The sequence below is a fragment of the Schistocerca nitens genome, chromosome 6 (assembly GCF_023898315.1).
Source record: "Schistocerca nitens isolate TAMUIC-IGC-003100 chromosome 6, iqSchNite1.1, whole genome shotgun sequence".
NCBI lineage: Eukaryota > Metazoa > Arthropoda > Insecta > Orthoptera > Acrididae > Schistocerca > Schistocerca nitens.
The window spans coordinates 420,609,355-420,631,944 of NC_064619.1; the positions used below are offsets into that span (position 1 = coordinate 420,609,355).

At 40.1% G+C, this 22,590-nt stretch overlaps 1 protein-coding gene across 1 annotated transcript in view; it reads left to right on the forward strand.

The window, feature by feature from the left end:
* Nucleotides 1–22,590, forward strand: part of LOC126263743 (lysosomal acid glucosylceramidase-like) — a 212,864-nt gene that overhangs the window by 154,306 nt on the left and 35,968 nt on the right. Inside the window, exon 9 of the mRNA XM_049960926.1 lies at nucleotides 7,437–7,516. Within this exon, the coding sequence (XP_049816883.1) occupies nucleotides 7,437–7,516 (80 nt within the window). The remainder of the gene's footprint in view (nucleotides 1–7,436; nucleotides 7,517–22,590) is intronic.

Genomic DNA, 22,590 nt, shown 5'->3' on the forward strand with positions numbered 1-22,590 from the left:
AAAGAAAACTGCGCTTATCAGATCAAAGAAAAATAGGCAATCAATTCAAAGCAGACGAAGCACGTGAAAAAGGAAGGGTACCCGTATAAATACGGACGGAGCGCCTGACGCATAGCAATGGCTACCTGGTAAAGCTTAACTGCTAAGCTTACGACTCGAACTAAACTACTGTAGCTGTATCGTCATTCATTCGACCTAAATTGTCTCATATTACAGTGGACCAACTTTGTTTCGATTTGGAGACGCGGCCTAAAACTTTTCTCTCCCCTTGAATTTCGAGTCTCAAATTTCAGGTGCAGCTTAGATTCAGGAAATTTTTTTTCCTTGATTTCGAGTCTCATTTTTCAGGTGCGGATTAGATTCGAGTGCGGCTTAGACTCGAGTAAATACGGCACTTCGAGGGTGATGGTGACCATTAGTTCAAAGGTAAGGTTTTCAAGAGATGGCAGCACCAGTCCCAAAAATTTTGGATAGCACCTCGTATGTGGCAACATTACACTTCTTACCTGCTGTTTCTGGCATAGCTTAGAAACTATGTTGCTACCAATCATTCACTTAGGTGTTTTCTCTAGGAAGTGTTGCATATTTACAAAGAAAACTGAGATTTTCAATGTGTGCTATTAAATTTTTGTTCGAAAGTTAAGATGATTCATTTATAAGATGTTGTTGTTGTGGTCTTCAGTCCTGAGACTGGTTTTATGCAGCTCTCCATGCTACTCTATCCTATACAAGCCTCTTCATCTCCCAGTACATACTGCAACTTACATCCTTCTGAATCTGCTTAGTGTATTCATCTCTTGGTCTCCCTCTACTATTTTTACCATCCACGCTGCCCTCTAATGCTAAATTTGTGATCCCTTGATGCCTCAGGACATGTCCTACTAACCGGTCCCTTCTTTTTGTCAAGTTGTGCCACAAACTCCTCTTCTCCCCAATTCTATTCAATACCTCCACATTAGTTATGTAATCTACCCATATAATCTTCAGCATTCTTCTGTAGCACCACATTTCGAAAGCTTCTATTCTCCTCTTGTCCAAACCATTTATCGTCCATGTTTCACTTCCATACATGGCTACACTCCATACAAATACTTTCAGAAATGACTTCCTGACACTTAAATCTATACTCGACGTTAACAAGTTTCTCTTCTTCAGAAACGCTTTCCTTGCCATTGCCAGTCTACGTTTTATATCCCCTCTACTTTGACCATCATCAGTTATTTTTCTCCCCAAATAGCAAAACTCCTTTACAACTTTAAGTGTCTCATTTCTTAATCTAATACACTCAACATCACCTGACTTAATTCGACTACATTCCATTATCCTCATTTTGCTTTTGTTGATTTTCATCTTATATCCTCCCTTCAAGACACTATCCATTCCGTTCAACTGATCTTCCAAGTCCTTTGCTGTCTCTGACAGAATTACAATGTCATCGGCGAACCTCAAAGTTTTTATTTCTTCTCCATTGATTTTAATACCTACTCCGAATTTTTCTTTTGTTTCCTTCACTGCTTGCTCAATATACAGATTTAATAACATCGGGGAGAGGCTACAACCCTGTCTCACTCCCTTCCCAACCACTGCTTCCCTTTCATGCCCCTCAACTCTTATAACTGCCATCTGGTTTAACAAATTGTAAATAGCCTTTCGCTCCCTGTATTTTACCCCTGCCACCTTCAGAATTTGAAAGAGAGTGTTCCAGTCAACATTGTCAAAAGCTTTCTCTAAGTCTACAAATGCTAGAAACATAGGTATGCCTTTCCGTAATCTTTCTTCTAAGAAAAGTCGTAGAGTCAGTATTGCCTCACGTATTCCAAGATTTCTACAGAATCCAAACTGATCTTCCCCGAGGTCGGCTTCTATCAGTTTTTCCATTGGTCTGTAAAGAATTTGCATTAGTATTTTGCAGCTGTGACTTATTAAACTGATAGTTCGGTAATTTTCACATCTGTAAACACCTGCTTTCTTTGGGAATGGAATTATTATATTCTTCTTGAAACCTGAGGGAATTTCGCCTGTTTCATACATCTTGCTCACCAGATGGTAGAGTTTTGTCAGGACTGGCTCTCCCAAGGCTGTCAGTAGTTCTAATGGAATGTTGTCTACTCCCGGGGCCTTGTTTTGTCTCAGGTCTTTCAATGCTCCATCAAACTCTTCACACAGTATCGTATTTCCCATTTCATCTTCATCTACATCCTCTTCCATTTCTATAATATTGTCCTCAAGTACATTGCCCTTGTATAGACCCTCTATATACTCCTTCCACCTTTCTGCTTTCCCTTCTTTGCTTAGAACTGGGTTTCCATCTGAGCTCTTGATATTCATACAAGTGGTTCTCATTTCTCCAAAGGTCTCTTTAATTTTCCTGTAGGCAGTATCTATCTTACCCCTAGTGAGGTAAGCCTCTACAGCTCTGGCCGTTCCTGCTTAGCCATTTTGCACTTCATATCGATCTCATTTTTGAGATGTTTGTATTCCTTTTTGCCTGCTTCATTTACTGCATTTTTATATTTTCTCCTTTCATCAATTAAATTCAATATTTCTTCTGTTACCCAAGGATTTCTACTAGCCCTTGTCTTTTTGCCTGTTTGATCCTCTGCTGCCTTCACTACTTCATCCCTCAAAGCTACTCATTCTTCTTCTACTGTATTTCTTTCCCCCATTCCTGTCAATTGTTCCCTTATGCTCTCCCTGAAACTCTGTACAACCTCTGGTTTAGTCAGTTTATCTAGGTCCCATCTCCTTAAATTCCCACCTTTTTGTAGTTTCTTCAGTTTTAATCTACAGTTCATAACCAATAGATTGTGGTCAGAGTCCACATCTGCCCCTGGAAATGTCTTACAATTTAAAACCTGGTTCCTAAATCTCTGTCTTGCCATTATATCAAATGGTTCAAATGGCTCTGAGCACTATGGGACTTAACATCTATGGTCATTAGTCCCCTAGAACTTGGAACTACTTAAACCTAACTAACCTAAGGACATCACACAACACCCAGTCATCACGAGGCAGAGAAAATCCCTGACCCCGCCGGGGATCTAACCTGGGAACCTGGGCAAGGGAAGCGAGAACGCTACCGCACGACCACGAGCTGCGGACTCTTGCCATTATATAATCTATGTGATACCTTCTAGTATCTCCAGGATTCTTCCATGTATACAACCTTCTTTCATGATTCTTGAACCAAGTGTTAGCTATGATAAGTTATGCTCTGTGCAAAATTCTACCAGACGGCTTCTTCTTCCATTTCTTACCCCCAATCCATATTCACCTACTATGTTTCCTTCTCTCCCTTTTCCTACTCTCAAATTCTAGTCACCCATGACTATAACATTTTCATCTCCCTTCACTACCTGAATAATTTCTTTTATCTCATCATACATTTCATCAATTTCTTCATCATCTGCAGAGCTAGTTGGCATATAAACTTGTACCGCTGTGGTAGGCATGGGCTTCGTGTCTGTCTTGGCCACAGTAATGCGTTCACTATGCTGTTTGTAGTAGCTTACCCGCACTCCTATTTTTTTTATTCATTATTAAACCTACTCCTGCATTACCCCTATTTGATTTTGTATTTATAACCCTGTATTAGCCTGACCAAAAGTCTTGTTCCTCCTGCCACCAAGCTTCACTAATTCCCACTATATCTAACTTTAACCTATCCATTTCCCTTTTTAAATTTTCTAACCTACCTGCCCGATTAAGGGATCTGACATTCCACGCTCCGATCCGTAGAACGCCAGTTTCTTTCTCCTGATAACGACGTTCTCTTGGGTAGTCCCCGCCCAGAGATCCGAATGGGGGACTATTTTACCTCTGGAATATTTTACCCAAGAGGACACTATAATCATTTAACCATACAGAAAGCTACATGCCCTCGGGAAAAATTACGTCTGTAGTTTCCCCTTGCTTTCAGCCATTCGCAGTACCAGCACAGCAAGGCCGTTTTGGTTAGTGTTACAAGGCCAGATCAGTCAATCATCCAGACTGTTGCCCCTGCAACTACTGAAAACGCTGCTGCCCCTCTTCAGGAACCACACGTTTGTCTATAAGATACATATAAGATACATACATTCAAAGAGAGAGGCTTTAGAGGCAATCCCATGAGACACAGAGTATTGTTGGCACTGCAGACTGTAAGTGCAAAGGCATGTGGTATTTAACTCCAAACAGTGCAGAGAATATAGGCAGAAGCAGGGCGAATGGAGACCTCTGATCAGTAAATTAAGTTTGAATCTCCAAAGAAAGATTTTAGTGGATGAAAAACTGTCACAGATTTGAATAATTTCCAGAAGGATATTGTTGGTAGTACAGTAATGGAATTCTATGGTAATGGGATGTACCCCACAAGGCAAAGATGGCAGTTGTTGTAGGCACCAAAATTTTTTTCACAGTGGACTGTCATTAGATTGGAATGATTCTGATATCTTTGGGATTCAGGTACAGACAATGTAAAGATTGCAGTTGTTTTCTGATGTAGAGATCCTGTATTGTAATAACTAGGCCAACTTGTCCGAGAAAAACACTTAATGTGAGGAAAGCAAATTATCTTGTTATTTATGTTAATGAGATCTGGTTCCATCAAAATCGTAAAACAAGCACATCTGGCAAAATTCAGACACGAATAACAGTTTTGAAACTTCTGACTGGCAAAAAAAAATCACACTTATTATCTGTCATGCTGTATTGTTTTAATATGGCTGTATCAACATACAAAAATCATGATGATAGAAATAGTGATGCATTTAAAAAGTGGTTTTATGATTGATTACATGATTGACAAGATGGTTACATGAAACTCTAGGATAACCTCAGTTATAGTTTTTAATAAAAGATTCATATACAACAAAGGAAGGAATTATGCAGAATGCAGTGGCTAGAAGAGAAAACTGTTTCACTTTTCTGGCAGCTGTACAAAAGCAGAAATGCTAGAGCAAGTCAGATGTGATAAGCATTTTTACAATCAATTTGAACCTGACTGCTTAGCAGCAGGATTGGGCCATGAGATTGTGAGGCATCCTCCTTATCAAAACAGTACATTCCAATATAAAACGCAGCTGACTAACAAAATTGCAATACCAGGGGACTTTATTTATTGTGTGTATACAGTATATTAGGCATGCCAGTCATTCACCAACCCATAAAATTTTTTCAGTGCTTGTGATATGTGAAGAACAAGCTGACCAGAGCAACAACCAATCACTCTATGTATTGTGGCAGCTCAGGAAAGTGTGATCAACATGTGATCTTGTGCTACCTTGTTGAAAGATAATGTCATGAAGACCTCAAATTTCAGCATTTCCACTGGCCTTAACACGATGGAAATGTAACAACTGCTGTCCGGATTGCCATCTATGTTAACCAGGGGTGATCATCTTGTGTACCGAGTGGCTTCCTGTTCAATCACACAAAGTGCAATACTCATGAGGCAAAGGTATGTCAGAAATGTAACAACTGCTGTCGAAACTGCCAGCTATGTTAACCAGGGGTGATCAACTTGTGTACCCGGTGGTACCCTATGCCATCATATGAAGTGCTACACCCGTATGGAAATGACAACAACCAATCACTCTATGTATTGTGGCAGCTCAGGAAAGTGTGATCAACATGTGATCTTGTGCTACCTTGTTGAAAGATAATGTCATGAAGACCTCAAATTTCAGCATTTCCACTGGCCTTAACACGATGGAAATGTAACAACTGCTGTCCGGATTGCCATCTATGTTAACCAGGGGTGATCATCTTGTGTACCGAGTGGCTTCCTGTTCAATCACACAAAGTGCAATACTCATGAGGCAAAGGTATGTCAGAAATGTAACAACTGCTGTCGAAACTGCCAGCTATGTTAACCAGGGGTGATCAACTTGTGTACCCGGTGGTACCCTATGCCATCATATGAAGTGCTACACCCGTATGGAAATGACAAAAATAATCTGTCACTGTTCCATCTCCTCAGAGCTTTCACAAATGGATATCTCCATTGTGATGTTGTAACTAGAACTGAGACTCATTGGAGAAGATGTTATGGTGCCACTCAAATGTCCATTGTTAATGTTGGGCACACCCTCCCTCTTTCTGTTGCTGCCACAAGGGAAGCCTCTGAAAGGTCACTGTGTTGGTGATTTGTTGTGCCCCAAACAATATGTTTATCCTCTCAAGCATTAACTACATGGCACCACTGCTATCTTGCATGGCAGTGAGTATGGCACTTCTGAAACCACAGATTACATGTTTCTATGACAGCCATGGAGTCCGAACCAATGCCCGAGCAGCAATATGGTTGAATGATTGTCCTGAAATGCTTATCATTTGCATATTCAAGAATATTATACATTTTATGCTAATCTGATGTTTGTTGTATGCTGTCTTCATGGTGCTGCAATTTTAATGACCAGTAATGTACGTGGATGTTAAGGAAAGAAAAGGCCTCATCCAAAAATTGCATATACACAATTAAATACTTGCAGAATTTGCTTGAGGGAGCAAGTGATAATGTTACTACATAATAATAGATTAGGTGCACATGAAACATCAAAATTTTGCAAGAAAATGTCTTTCTGAAGGAAGGTATATGAGACAGTTTCATTGAAAACATTGTCATTGCTTCAAATGTTCCCTTGGATACTGAATTCTCATGCACATTCAAATATGTGGAACAGGACAATTAAGCATCAGTTAATATTATTAACTGTCTTATTTCTCATTGATTTTCTTCCTCAGTCTTTTTAACTTTGTTACCTCTCTCTGCTCTCTTGAGCAGGAATGTAGTGTTTTCAGAAATGTTCTTGATTCATAGTTCCATAGCCATAATAAATTCCTTGGAATATATCATTGTTTGCTTCTGACCATAGAATTGTTATTAAAATGCACTATCTGCCAGTTTTCATATGCACCTTGTAAGGCATCATGCATTCGTATGTTACACAGCATTGCTTCATTGCTTGATGGCATAGTTTGTGGACTCAGCTTGAAAGGCATGCCCCTTTGTTCCAAAGGCTTCTGACTTCCAATTACTGAGGTCTAAAGTTGGAAGATGAGTGGGGGAAGCTTCAGGGAAGATGGAGGGCTATTGTTCTTTACTTGTTTCTCTGGCTGCCAGTTTTGCTGCTCCATAGTATAGCACTAAAATCTTTAACTCATTTTCACACAATTTTAAGGCTTAAGAAATACTGACTTTTTGAAGGAGATACACAAATCCTTGCTACAGAACTTTTTATGGATTTTTCTGTAGATAGTGGTGGATTAATTTATGCATATTTTGTGTTTTCTCATTTATTTAAGGTTACTGAATTTTTATTTAAGTTATTTTGTCTGTTTCAGTTGCAGTATTTCTGATAATCTTTGTGTTGTTCTGTATAAAGAAGTTCCCTTGTATTGTTTTGTTATCAACATGACATTCCTATGTTTTATTATTTGTTATTGTTTCTTTCTAGTTACCGTTGGCCCAAATGTCAGCAGAGTGAGACTAGGTGACTGGTCAAATGGTGAAGAATACATGGCAAACATAATAGAGGTATATTTATTGTATTCACATTCATTTAATAGATACTATCATTCACTCAAAATATTCATCTAAAAGCAATGCTATACCATAGTTGAATTCAATGAAATGTGACATTATCACAGTGCAAGACAGTGATCTATTTATTTATAAATAGGAGTATTTAAAGAAATACTTGATAACTGAGTTTTTTTTTAATTTTATGCCAGATTTCAGTCTGTTTGATCACGATTAGATATGTCTAGAAAAGGCTTATCCAGGCATATCTGATGATGATAAAATAGACTGAAGTCAGTATAGCATTCAGAAAAGTTATTGATGAAAAACAGTTTTAAATTGTACTAATATTTTATTTCCACCGATGTCAAGCTGCATTCTTTTCTCATACTTCCTACAGCATAGCTTGTTGAAGAAAATTGGAGAAAAAGAAGAAAAATATGAGTAAATTATTAACATTAATTTTTGTTATTCTTGTTTTTTCCTGAGTTGGTCACTTAGGACAGTACACTACAGTAAAACCCATCTCTGTTTTCCAGAATTTTATGGTTTCCCAGTTTCTATGTTCATTTTTGTCAGTCCAGCCCCAACAGAAATCCTTTTCTCTGAATACAATATTTTCTCATCATTAATGATTACATGTTACAACATTTCCTGCATTTTAAGTTTTCTTTGATATTTTCATGACCTGTAACACTGATTTTCACACAGATTTCGGCAAAAAGAGCATCATATTCCTGCTGAAGGTCAGCTTTGGAACTAAGCAGAAAACGTAGACAATACATAAAATTATTGACCATGTAATGTAACATTAGCACAGTAAGCAAGAGTTTCATTGTCAGTGTGTTGAATCATGCCACCTTTATTATACGTTCACAGTGTCTACAATCGTGAAAAAGTACGCTGTCACTGCCTTAATGATAATTATGATCTGATGATAGTGACTATAGTAGCAGCATTCCTTCTGCTCATAAGGCTTTAATTTAATTTCACAGTCATTTACGCAAATAAACACCACTTTTGAAGATGGCCATCACTATAATGGGCTACACTTCTATGTGAAAGATGCTGATCCATACTAGCCACACTGTCCTAGGTTGGTACTACCTGATGTCAGGCATAACATTCCTCTTCAAGATACTCCATAACATGACAATAATTACCACCCTCTTTCTCACCCAGGACATCCCTGAACTGAGCAACCTCCGTGTCAGCAAAAAAATGTAGATTTTGTGCCTTTTGTTCTCTGTTTATGAAGACTGCCAACTTTAGTGCTTTAAACAATATTGTATTATATGTTTTATTTACTGCAATTTTATAATGGATTTCAATAATAAGGCTCACATTTGAACATGAATATCTTTTTAATGTGGTTTCAGAAAATACTTTTATTTCCTTGTTCAGTTCAACACTGGGCATGGTTGAAACATTTTGAGGCAGTACATTGATAGTGCATCAGAGGATGATAATACATTTGATGCTTTGCATAGGCCTAATGAGGAGAGACAAGTAGAGCTAATTGTTATTAGAAAGAAATAAAAACAATTAATTAGTTCAAACAATGGAAAATCCAGGATGGAATATAACAATATTATGAAAAGGACAGATGCTGCTCACCATATAGCAGAGATGCTGAGTCACAGAAAGGCACAACAAAAAGACTGTCACAAAATAAGCTTTCAGCCAACAAGACCTTTGTCCAAAATACACACACACACACACACACACACACACACATACACACACACACACACACACACACACACACACAAATGCAACTCACATACACATGACCACAGTCTCTGGCAGCTGAAGCCACACTACGAGCAGCAGCAGGCAGTGCATAATGATGGGAGAGGCAACTGGGGGATGGTAAGGAGGAGGCTGGGTCAAGGAGGGTGAGTGGCAGTAGGGTAGGGGTGGGGAACAGTGTTGTGGTGCTGGGTTGTGTGCAGGGATGAGGTGGGGAGAGGGTAGGTCTGCTAGGTGCATTTGGGAGGTTAGATGGAGGGTGGGGGGGAGGTGAGGGGGATGGAAGACGAGCAGGAAAGGAGAAAAGTAAAAAGACTGTTTGTGTTGAGGGAATAGAGGGCTGTGGTGTGCTGGAATGGGAACAGGGAAGAGGCTAGATGGGTGAGGACAATGACTAACGAAGGTTGAGGTCAGGAAGGTTACGGGAACATAGGATATATTGCAGGAAGAGTTGTCACCTGCTCAATTCAGAAAAGTTAGTGTTGGTGGGAAGGATCTATATTGCACAAAGCAGTCATTGAAATGAAGAATGTCATGTTGAGTGGCATGTTCAGCAACAGGTTGGTCCAGTTGTTCCTTTGCCAAAGTTTCTCCATGGCCATTCATGCGGACAGACAGCTTGTTGGTTGTCATGCCGACATATAATGCAGCACAGTGGTTGCAGCTTAGCTTGTGGTTCACATGACTGGTTTCACAGGCAGCCCTGCCTTTGATGGGATAGATGATGTCTGTGACCGGAGTAGAGTAGGTGGTGATGCAAGGATGTATGGGACAGGTCTTGCATCTAGGTCTATTACAGGGATATGAGCCATGAGGTAACAGGTTGAAAGCAGGGGTTGTGTAGGGATGGATGAGTATCTTGTGTAGGTTCAGTGGACAGTGGAGTACCACTGTGGGAGAGGTGGGGAGGATAGTGGGCAGGACATTTCTCATTTCAGGCCACAAAAAGAGGTAGTTGAAACCCTGGCAGAGAATGTAATTCAGTTGCTCCACTCATGGGTGGTACTGAGTTATGAGGGGAATGCTCCTCTCGGCTGGATGGTGAGACTATGGAAGGTGGCGGGTGACTGCAAAGATAAGGCACAGGAGATATGTTTTTGTGCAAGTTGGGAGGCCAGGGTGTATACGTGGCCAAGGAAACAAAATTCTCGGATTTTTCTCAGATTTCCCAGTTCACTTTTCCCGGGCTAACATATAATTTTTCCGTGTTAAGTGATAGTATATTTTCCCTTGGAACTGTAAAACTTATCAATCTTTTCAATGGTTAAGGTTTTATACACTGGCGTAGAGCTCCCTGGCATTTTAATAGCATTTGGGAAAGATCTTTGATGTGCAGCAACATGTTCGCCACATATTTTCCTGTTACTACATGCTGCACATCTTCGTATTACAAAAGTATAAAGTCGAATCCCACCAAATGCAGCAAAATGGTTCAAATGGCTCTAAGCACTGTAGGACTTTAGCAATAGCAATACCACTGTTAAGTAGTGTGAACATGCAAATTAATATTCATAGTATAGCTACAGGAAAGCTAAGCTTTCACATACAATTTCCCCCCCCCCCCCCCCCCCCCCCCCCCCCCCCCCCCCGCGTGTTACATCTTAAGATATATCACACAAATGTTCCAGTACAATTTTAAATAATGACAGAAATGTCTGGTCTTCTGGGCCCAAAGTTCTTGTAAGTGGCTGGTTCTCAAAGAGTGAAGTTTTAAATGAGAGTCAAATTCTGTGTGATTCAAGACATTGTTCGCACATTCACACACGTAACATAATTCACCTTGCGTAAAAGGAAATTCACTTTGAAAGTAACTTTTTTCAAACCACCATTCGCAATATTTTCCAGCGACCTGTTAGAAATAGGTGCATTTCAGCAGTTGCCAGAGAGCACCAGAAAACAGGTGTTACTGCATGTGCACAGCTAAAATAACGCAGAAAGCCCATATGTTTGTACATATATAGCATTAACAGGTTTTACACTACATCACAAAAGAAACGGGACATCACAGAGCACTCAAAGAGTATCAGAATTTCGTAAACTATACTAAAATACATAATTCAACTTAAAATGCTAATTCGTAAGTCGAGATTCATAGAGCTTACTTTTAAGAAAGTTAGCAAGTATCTACAATTTCCTTCTACTATCCCAAATTTTAATTTCTTGCTCACTTTTTTTCATATAAATATTACAAAAAATATAAATTTTAGGGCCTATTGTAAAATTCGTATAAAATTAAGAGAAAATAAACAGGTAAATGGAGGTAAATCATTACAGTGAATTCACATAATTACAGTAATTCACATTTACCTAAAATTTTAATACAAAATACATAGAAAATTAAGAGAAAAATGAATATGTTTGTTTTCTTAGATTCCCTTTTTCAGAAAAAATCAAGTTTGAAGAAAAAAGGTTAACAGAGGTAAAAAAAAAAAAAAAAACGCAAAATAAAATTATTCACTTTCACTTAAAATTTTTCGTTTAGTAAGAATTCAAAAAAGTGCAAAACAATCCCTACATTACCCACCACACATCTTCTGTTTGTTTTGGACTCCTCTGACCCTATGTACACAGCAGTACATGGAGACTAACTTCTTAATTACCAGAAGTGCTCCATTTATTCGGGCGACTATTAAGTATACGAGCGAGTGTGTTGGTTGTTTTAGACAAATGGAAGCCCCAACCTGATATTAAGTTTTCAGTGCGGTTTTTGGGATGCAAATTTTCTTGTTGTATCAGTACTGTATTATCTCATGTTTGGTTCTTTATTATGGCATAATGCCATACGTGCCAGAGGATGAAAACATGCAGCTGAAATTCAGAAAACAGTTGAAACTAGCCAAGAGTGTGGAATGAAACACTTCATTTCAAATAAATTGACTACCTCTGTGGAGAAAATTAATAAAGGTCAAATTTCTTTAGCAGACTGACAAAAATAACTTCATTGTTCTGCAAGACGATTAATGCTTGACTGCCAGTAACATGAAAATAAAATAAAATTAGAAAACTGAGACTAATAACGTATTTTAGCCTTCTGTAATTATATGAAAGTATTTTAATTCACTTGATAACTCCCAGCCACAGAAATCCATTTCATTTTTATTTGACATGAGAGTTCTAAACAAGCAAAAACAGCAAATCACGAAATGTAAACATGGGTCATGTGGAGAAGATTGGGTGCATAAGAAAAATTTTTCCAGGTAGCATCTGACAAGCTTGCTGCTACTACTGATACAGCTAACAGCCCACTTCAAGTAGCAAGAAGCAGGGGAGGTACCGCTCATACACAACTCAATTGCTCATGTGCATGGGCCCGCTGGCAACCACTCAAACAAACCTAAAGTAAATAGTTGTGATGTCACGCTCAATGGAAGCTGTTTGCTGTTATGAAGTACTGCATAGTCTTCATTCTTTAAGCCTTTGACACATTCTGCTGTTCGCAGATGCTTGTGCATGAACTGTGTTTTGTTGTCTTAAATGACGCATTTTCTTTGCAATTTACATTTTATTGTGGTTTTTCCCTCTCGTTTATGTTTCATTTGTGCAGTATTATTCTGCAGTAATAGGATGGAGTAAAATTGTTTGTTAGAGTATCAGTTCATACCAGCCAAAATTATAAAAATTTAACTGAAAACTGAAACAATGAAAAATTCCTGGAATTTTAAAACATTCCTGGGTTTTTTGCTGAATTGCTGGTTGTCTCAGTGTGTATACACCCTGGAGGACAACTGCAGTCTGTAAAGGCCACAGTGAGACCCTTGGTGTATTTCAAGAGGAACAGCTCATCACTGCAAATGTGACAACCAGGGGTGACTAGGCTGTATAAAGGGGCCTTTTTGATATTGTATGGCTGTATGAAAGGCACTTCTTGATGTCGAAGTCGAGGTACTGTTCGTGGTTAGTAAATCTGATATGGACAGAGGTACTGATGTAGCCATTTTTGGAAGGGAGGTCAACATCTAAGAAGGTGACTTGTTGGGTTGAGTAGAACCAGGTGAAGCAAATGGAGAAGTTGTTGAGGTTCTGGAGGAATGTTGATAGGGTGTCTTAATCCTCAATCCAGATCACAAGAATGTCATCAATCATTTTGAACCAGATGAGCGGTTTAGGATGCTGGGTGTTTAAGAGTGATTCCTCTAGATGGTCCATGAATAGGATGGTGCCATGGGGGTGCCCATAGCTGTACCCCGGATAAGTCTGTAGGTAATGGTTTCAATGGAGAAGTAATTGTGGGTAATGATATAGATTACTGGCCCTTAAAATTGCTACACAACGAAGATGATGTGCTACAGACGTGAAATTTAACCGACAGGAAGAAGATGCTGTGATATGCAAGTGATTAGCTTTTCAGAGCATTCACACAAAGCTGGCGCCAGTGGCGACACCTACAACGTGCTGACATGAGGAAAGTTTCCAACCGATTTCTCATACACAAACAGCAGTTGACCGGCGTTGCCTGGTGAAACGTTGTTGAGATGCCTCGTGTAAGGGGGAGAAACGCGTACCATCACGTTTCCGACTTTGATAAAGGTCGGATTGTAGCCTATTGCGATTGCGGTTTATCATATCGCAACACTGCGGCTCGCGTTGGTCGAGATTCAATGATTGTTAGTAGAATACGGAATCGGTGGGTTCAGGAGGGTAATATGGAATGCCATGCTGGATCCCAACGGACTCATATCACTAGCAGTCGAGATGACAGGCATCTTATCCGCATGGCTGTAACGGATTGTGCAGCCACGTCTCGATCCCTGAGTCAACAGATGAGGACATTTACGAAACAAGAACCATCTGCACGAACAGGTCAATGACGTTTGCAGCAGCATGGACTATCAGCTTGGAGACCATGGCTGTGGTTACCCTTGACACTGCATCAAAGTCAGGAGCACCTGCGATGGTGGCATGGTTGGTATCTTTTATATAGGAGGGAAGGTTACTGGTATTAGGCTGAAGGTGTCGATCTACAAGAACAGAGATTCTCTCTGTGGGGGACCAGTTAGCAGCCACAATGGGGCATCCTGAGTGGTTGGGTTTATTGGACTCCAGGGAGATGTTCTGGGATGGGCCTAAGGATTTGAGGAGAGATGGAGATCCTGCTGGATTTCTGGAATGGTGTCACTATGGCAAGGTTCGTAGGTGGATGTATCTGACAGCTGGAAACCACAACAGTGGTGGAGCCTTTGTCCGCAGGTAGGATTTTAAGGTTGGGATCAGTTTTTAGATGCTGGACTGCAGTTCTTTCAGCAGATGTAAAGTTAGTTTGCATGTTGAGGGATTTGGGAAATGATGGTGTGGCAAGGTTCGAGGTTAAGAAATTCTGGAAAGTTAACAGGGGGTGATTTGGAGGCAGTGTGGGTGGATAACTATTGGATGGAGGAGTGAATTGAGTCAGGTATAGTCTGGGAGACGAGTCTTTGGTATTGACAGCTCGGTAGCGTCTTTCTGTTGCCTAGCGACCGCAGGCAGGCAGCCAATGACGGCCTGACTTTGAGCAGGTAGCAAGGGCCACGTTGCCGCTCTGAATTCGCAGTTTATTTCGTTTTTGTTGTTTTTAGTGTTTCTTTGTTTATGTTTCGTTGTAAACAATGTCTAGTGTGGTGGGTAGTACCAGCCCAACACAAGAAGTGAAACGGAGGAAGAAAAGTGTGCTACACACTCAGGCCCATGAATTCGTGTGCTCTGTGAGGGATTAATTTGAGAAAGAAAAGGACAAAGGTGGGCCCTTAATTCCTGTTGTTCAGGTTGTGAAGAGAACTGCAGCAGCATTGAAAATAAGTAAGAACACTGTTGTAAAGATAGGGAAAGAACAGTATAGTGTAGATTGTGACGAGAGTGGCACAACAAAGCTGCACACACCAGGAAAGAAGCGACTGAGAAATAAGCAGGTGACAGCTTTGGACGATTTTCAGAAAGACGCTATTCGTCGTCATATATACAGCTATTATAAGAGAAGGGAACATCCCACTCTATCTAAATTACTGGTGTCGCTTCAGAAAGACGATCTTTTTAAAGGGAGCAAATTTTCATTGCGTACAGTGTTGAAAGACATAGGCTTCAGCTATTCACTGTTTAACGGACACAAAATATTAATGGAAAGGACAGATGTAGTTGCATGGCAGTGCAGATTTCTGCGCAGGATCATGGGTGTGGAATTCGAAAGTATAGTGTGGTTAGATGAAACTTGGGTCAATGCCAGCCATTCTTTACGTAGAGGCTGGAATGATGGAACACCCGAGGGGACAATGGCAGTGCCTGTTGGCAAAGGAGGGCGTATTATTGTCTTACATGCAGGAACATCGAAAGGTTTTGTGCCAAACTGCTTGAAAATGTTTCGATAAAAAAAGACGGGAGATTACCATGAAGAAATGAACAGTGTAGTATTTCAAGAATGGTTCGAGACATCGCTTATGACGAATCTGACAAGACCATCAGTGATTGTTATGGACAATGAGCCTTATCATTCCGTTCTTCACGATAAGGCACCAACCTTGGCAACAAAAAAAGACGATATCATTCAGTGGTTGAAACGGCGAAAAGTAGATTTCAGAGAAGATTTAAGGAAGGCGGAACTGCTCGAAATTGTGGCACAAAAGAAACCCTAATTTCCAACATATGTAATTGACGAGATTGCTACAAGGCACGGGCATGAAATCGTTCGGCTTCCTCCATACCACTGTCACTTCAATGCAATTGAAGGAGTGTAGGCGCAGATAAAAAATTACATTGCTGCAAACAATAAAAAATTCACGATCTCTGAAGTGGAAACTCTCCTTCCAGCAGCTACCAATAAAGTGACAAGCGAGACGTGGGCTAAAATTGTAAACAGCACTGCAAGTGCCATCAGAGAGGCGGCCAAAACCGAAGGGGTTGTGGAAGAATGCATCGAAAATTTAATTATACATCTGGGAGAGAGCAGTGATAGTTCGAGTAGTGCTGAGGAAGACAATGTCAAATCAGATTCTGACAGTGATGTGAGTGGTGTTTTTCCATTACAGTAACTACAATGTATTCAGGAATGTAAGGAGGGAGTTTGCTATCGATCTACAACCAGATCATCATATTGTGAGTACTTTCTTCAGATTATAACTCTTAATACACTGACCAATTATTCTGTAGCTTGTAGTGGAACAAATTAATAATGCTAATACTTAACAATGGAAACCAAAACTGCTAATGTTCAACAACTTGCGAAAATAGTTTTCATTTCAGTTGTGAAGTTTAACAAATAACTTTATTATGTTTCAGCATCTTAGATACTTGTACTAAATAGCTCTTATCAGTTTTCGAGTTAATATATTTCAAGCATCAACTTTAAATAAATTCACGCGTACCAATACGACTTGTATTTTGTCTCGCTTTTATTTCTGCTGCTAGAGAATGCGTGTAGCAGACAGGGCACCGCGTGCTGTGAGCCACGTTCGGCAACAGCGCCGTCTGCCCGCCGGAACTGTCAGTACCAATCACTCGTCTCACGGACTATAGGGTTCAACATTGGTCTTTGGTTGAGTTTGATTGTTAGGGTTGGTAGCGAAAAAGTGTTTCCACTGTAGGGACTGGGAGAAGGAGTGCCTCCCCCTTACCCTCACCCAGGTGCTTCACCCATCATGCATTGCTGCTGCTCGTAGTGGCTTAAGCTGCCAGGACTGTAGCCATCTGTGTGTGAGCTGCAATGGTGTGTGTGTGTGTGTGTGTGTGTGTGTGTGTGTGTGTGTGTGTGTGTGTGTGTGTGTGTCTGTCTGTCACCTATTTTGGCAGAATCTTTGTTGGCTTAAAGCTTATTTTGTGATAGCCTTTCTGTTGTGTCTATATGTGACTCAATATCTCCGGTATATAATTAATTATTTCAGGTTTTTTTTAAATAGGCATAATTTAAATTGTTTTCATTTCATATTTTGAACAGCACAAACAGAATGACAGTAGGAGTAATCTATTAATTTTCATTTGTCATGTTACCTATGCTTTCCTCTGTTTTACACTTTCCAGCATTTTATGCTTTTTTGGGTCAGTCCACTGAAATGTATAAAAACAGGGTGTACTGTATTTTGTGCAACTGTTTTTAATGTCATACATAAAATAAGAGAAAGGCAATAACTCACCTGTACCACATTAATGTGCAAACACAGAAGCACATAACACAGCATTCACACTGGCTTTCGAGCACTAGCTCTCTTTTGTAACAATGGAACACGCATTCACACACCTTGAAACTGTACTAGGGGTCATTCAGTACCTATTTTACATGTGGCTCATCAGCAAAGGGGGTTGGTAGTGAACAGTTGCACTTGAACCCCTAATACTGAGTCATATATTGGCTAGCCTTTGAACAGCAGTGAATTGAATACACAATTGTCTATACCACAACCTTGCACAAAATGAGGTACACTATACAAGTTCAGAGTGAAACATACTTCTTAAAAAAAAAAAAATACTTCCAACTTTGTGGCCATGCGTATTAAAGTTCCCAAATAAATACGATCTGGATAAATAATAATCAGTGCAATTCCTACACATGGTTTATTGTATCGCACCTACACACTTTCACATTGTTCCTTCACAGTTTATTCACATACACTGGCGTCCATGCTTACACATGTGGCACTTTGCCACTCCAAACTTTCCACCACAATGGACAATGACCAAAAGCCCCACTTTCATGCTCATATCCCCAGTCCTGAGTCAGGTCATATGACACTACATTACTCAAAATAATTCCTAAACATAGCCACAATTCGTTTACATTTTTATAAGATTTAAATACTTAAACCTAAATACATTATGTAATTTTACACACATTTATTACCACATAATTTTATAATCCGTTTCAATTAAAAAAAATAAAAACTAAGCAATGGAACTATGAACACTCATCAAAACACAAAACAAGTACTTTCATGTCCATTTTGCATTACACTATTTTCACTCTGCATCTAATACATAATTTTATTCTTAAGCACAGAAAATTTAAATCAGTACTAATTTATGACATGCTATCAGATTTATATAATTAGGAATAACTCCATGTTTTGGCACAGTTTCACCCCTCTCCCTTCATTTAATGACGTCTCTGCACGAAATATGAGACATACAAATACTTGTCTGGCATTACAAAGATTGAAACTGAATGATGTCTTCATAATAAAATGACTTACTTTGCAGTTGTTCTAAACATCTTTATAATTTAATTCTACTATGAAATGTTTTGATTGAAGTACACCAGCCCAACATATTATTTCTGCTGCTGTGCTTTAAATTTAAATTATGAACCATTTGGAAGAGCTTGTTTTCACATGACTTCTATTTCAATGATTAGGTATCCAGCAAATCCAAGGAGTCACATTACAAACACACCCTACATTATTTACTTAAGTGCAAAGTCATGAACAGTAATTATATGCAATTATGTAGCCAAGTAATTCAAACCATCTGGAACTGCTGAATGCTGCCTTCTCTTTATCAGGGAAAGATGAGTCTATAAATGCATTGACTTTTCCACAGCAGTCTGCCTGCTTAGCTGGGTGGTTAACGTGCTCGCCTCCCATGCAAGAGGGCCTGGGTTTGATTCCCAGCCGTGTTGGAGATTTTCTCTGCTCATGGATGGGTGTTCTGTTGCCCTCGTCATCATTTCATCCACATCACCAGTGCGCAAGTCGCTCACTGTGGCGTCAAATGAAATAAGACTTGCACTTGGCGGCCAAACTTCCCCCGAATAGGGGCCTCCCAGCCAACATTGCCGTACGCTCATTTCCATTTTTTTTCCATAGCAGGTATTTTCATTGCCGCCAAAGCTGCTGTATGGCCACATTATCCCCCATTACCTTACAACATAGCCACACAGACACCCAGACAGACACTCCCATGGCCAGTCTGGCTGTGGCCACAAGACTGTGTGTTTAGGTGTCTGTATGGTTGCATTATAATGTGTGTGGTATTGCTAGAAAAAGAGCTAGCACTCAAAAGCTGGTGTTAATGGTGTTTTCTGTTATGTGTTTCTGTGCTGTGGGTGAGTGACTGCTTGCTTTTTATTTTATGTTTTGCTCCATCGAGGAATTTCTATTATTATTATGAATGTCAAATACTCTTCTATTACAGTAGCATCATCTGGTAACACCAGATTTGAATGTAGAAATATATACATACATAAAAGATTTATAAAGCTGTCACTCTTCAATACTATGTTTATTAACAAGATGTCAAACCCTGGCCATTATGAAAGACTGTGAATGTTATTCAACTCCCAAACACAAAAAATGGGCTCAGTGCCTGAATGTTGGAACTTAAGTACGCATGGCACTGGAGTTCTGGAGAGAGGGTGCTTGCATCTCACTGCCAGCGGTGTAATAGTTTGGGGCAGTGCCCTCGTGCCATGATGGCAGCTGTAGGAAATGCAGTGGCATAACTGGTGGTGTGCTTATTTGAAAGTGCAGCTGACTGGATAGTGGCCAATACCGCAGTGAGAAACAAGTTGGTGAAAGTGAACTATTTTGCAGTATGTGTTCTTGCTCTATTAATTTTGGGAAGAGAGGTTTTCAGGCAGTTTTTAACACTCCTCTCAACAAAAGTGTAGCCTTGAAATAAAATGGGAACCACATCTGTTACATTTAGAACTGTTCAAATCAGATATGACCTTCAAGTTAGGGTACATGTGCCAACAATTTGGATGTTAACAGATGTTGAGTTTCAAAGTTTATCCACCACTGCTTAAGTTATTTCGCCAGTGAAATCAGTGACTTTCAGTTAATCAACAGATTTATCAAATGATATCTGCAACAATTTTAAGAAGTTGTTACCTGATAGCATTTCTGAACATCAGAAAGAGATTTTCACTCTGCAGCAGAGTGTGCATTGATATGAAACTTCCTGTCAGATTAAAACTGTGTGCCGGGCCGAGACTCGAACTTGGGACCTTTGCCTTTCACAGGCAAGTGCTCTACCAACTGAGCTACCCAAGCATGACTCATGCCCTGTCCTCCCAACTTTAATTCTGCCAGTACCTCATCTCCAACATTCCAGACTTCGCAGAAGCTCTCCTCCTCATGTTTCATATCAGCCTACACTCCACTGCAGAGTGAAAATCTCATTCTGGAAACATCCCCTAGGCTGTGGCTAAGCCATGTATCCGCAATATCCTTTCTTCCAGGAGTGCTAGTTCTACAAGGTACGCAGGAGAGCTTCTGTGAACTTTGGAATGTAGAAGACGAGGTACTGGCGGAATTAAAGTTGTGAGGACAGGGTGTGAGTCATGCTTGGGTAGCTCAGTTGGTAGAGCACCTGCCCGCGAAAGGCAAAGGTCCTGAGTTCGAGTCTCAGCCCATCACACAGTTTTAATCTGCCAGGAAGTTTCATATCAGCACACAATCTGCTGCAGAGTGAAAATCTCATTCTGGAAACATCCCCTGAGCTGTGGTTAAGCCATGTCTCCGCAACATCCTTTCTTCCAGGAGTGCTAGTTCTGCAAGGTATGCAGGAGAGCTTCTGTGAAGTTTGGAATGTAGGAGACGAGATACTGGCGGAATTAAAGTTGTGAGGATGGGGTGTGAGTGCTTGGGTAGCTCAGTTGGTAGAGCACTTGTCCATGAAAGGCAAAGGTCCTGAGTTCGAGTCTCGGCCCGGCACACAGTTTTAATCTGCCAGGAAGTTTCATTTCTGAACATCTTTCACATTCACCTCAGAAAAAGAGATACCTAATAACTGATGAAGTGGCACCATATTTCTAGGAACGTATGTTAGAAGAAGCATGGTCATCATGTTTCACATTGAGTTTAGATGAAACTACCTTTGTCAGAGATAAAAAATAATGCTTCTTCTTCTTCTTCTTCTTCTTCTTCTTCTTGTGTTATTGCCTCTTTAGGACCACGGGTAGCCGCTTCGTGGACTGCATTTTCCTCTTCTACTCCCAGAACCTCATCAGTCTTTCTCTTCTTCTCTCCCGCTCTTCTTCTGAGATCTTCAGAGTCCTTTTCTCCTGTCGGCTCTGTTGGTGACACTCTGTATTCTTCTCTGTCTTTGATCTCCAGCATATTGGTAGGTGTATATTTGTTCCTCCAACTTTCCTTTCCTTCCCCTTGATCCCCAATTCCAACCAGTCCTTCTGAAGTTCAAGAACCCACTTGGTTCCTGTCTTTCCCCTTGTCCTCCCTCTTGTTTCCCACACTCTCTTCGTTATTTTGTCCATACTCATCCTAATTACATGTCCACCAAACCTCGCCCTTTTGAGTCTGATTTCCCCAGATATTGTTCTCATGTTCCAGTACAGTTCTTCCCTAGGTCTTTACATCCATCTCTCTCCACCTCTTTTAGGACCTAGTATTTTACTCAGTATTTTTCTCTCTTCTTTCTCTCATTGTTCTGCCCCATTTATTCCTAGTGTCACCATCTCTGTGGCATATAATACTGCATTTCTTACCATTGCATTGTGGTGGCTTATCTTTGCCTCTGTTGATATATTCTTTTCATTGTGTATCTCTCTCATCATACAGAAGGCTAACCTCATCTTCTTTATCCTCTTTGTTGTTCCCTCCTTGCTCCTGTTCCTTCCTGTTATAAATTCTCCAAGGCATTTAATATTGTCCACCATTTGCATAGTGCCTTCTGGTGTTTCTCAGTCTGCAGTGGTATTTAATGTCTTTGTCTTGTTATAGGTGATCCTCAGTCCCGCCTTTCTGGCTACCTTACTTAAGTTGTCGAGTTGTGTCTTTGCCTCTTCTTCCATCTCACTTGCTATTGCTATGTCATCTGCAAAGGCTAGGCAGTCCACTTGACCCCTGTTGTCCTTTTTGTCCCCCATATGGGTCTTTAGTATTCCCATTTCCTCGTTTATTGCTCTTCACTGCCTGATCACTTCATCCAGTGCTATATTGAACAACAATGGTGACACTCCATCTCCCTGTTTAACACCAGTCTTTATCTCAAATTCTTCTGACAATGCTCCTCTGAATGTCACCCTTGCTTTTGTGTCTGTCAGAATTTCTTTGATGACTTCTTGTGTAGTTCCATCTAGTCCTCTGTTCTTCAGGATCCTAACAAGAGTCTATCTGTCGATGGAGTCACATGCCTTTGTGAAGTCCACAAAGGTTATTACTGTTTTTTTAAGGCCCTATGTTCTATCAGATTTTTCAGGATAAATATCTGTTCTATACATCCTCTTCCCTTCCTGAATCCTGCTTGGTAGTCACCAACTGTATTTTCTACCTGTTCTTCTACTCTCTTGAGCAAGAGTTTTGACAGCACCTTGTATCCAACCTCTAGTAGCGATATTCCTCTGTAGTTGTTTGCATCTCTCTTGTCCCCCCTTCTTATGTATTGGTACTACAGTTTCATTCTTCCATCCTCCTGGCAACTTC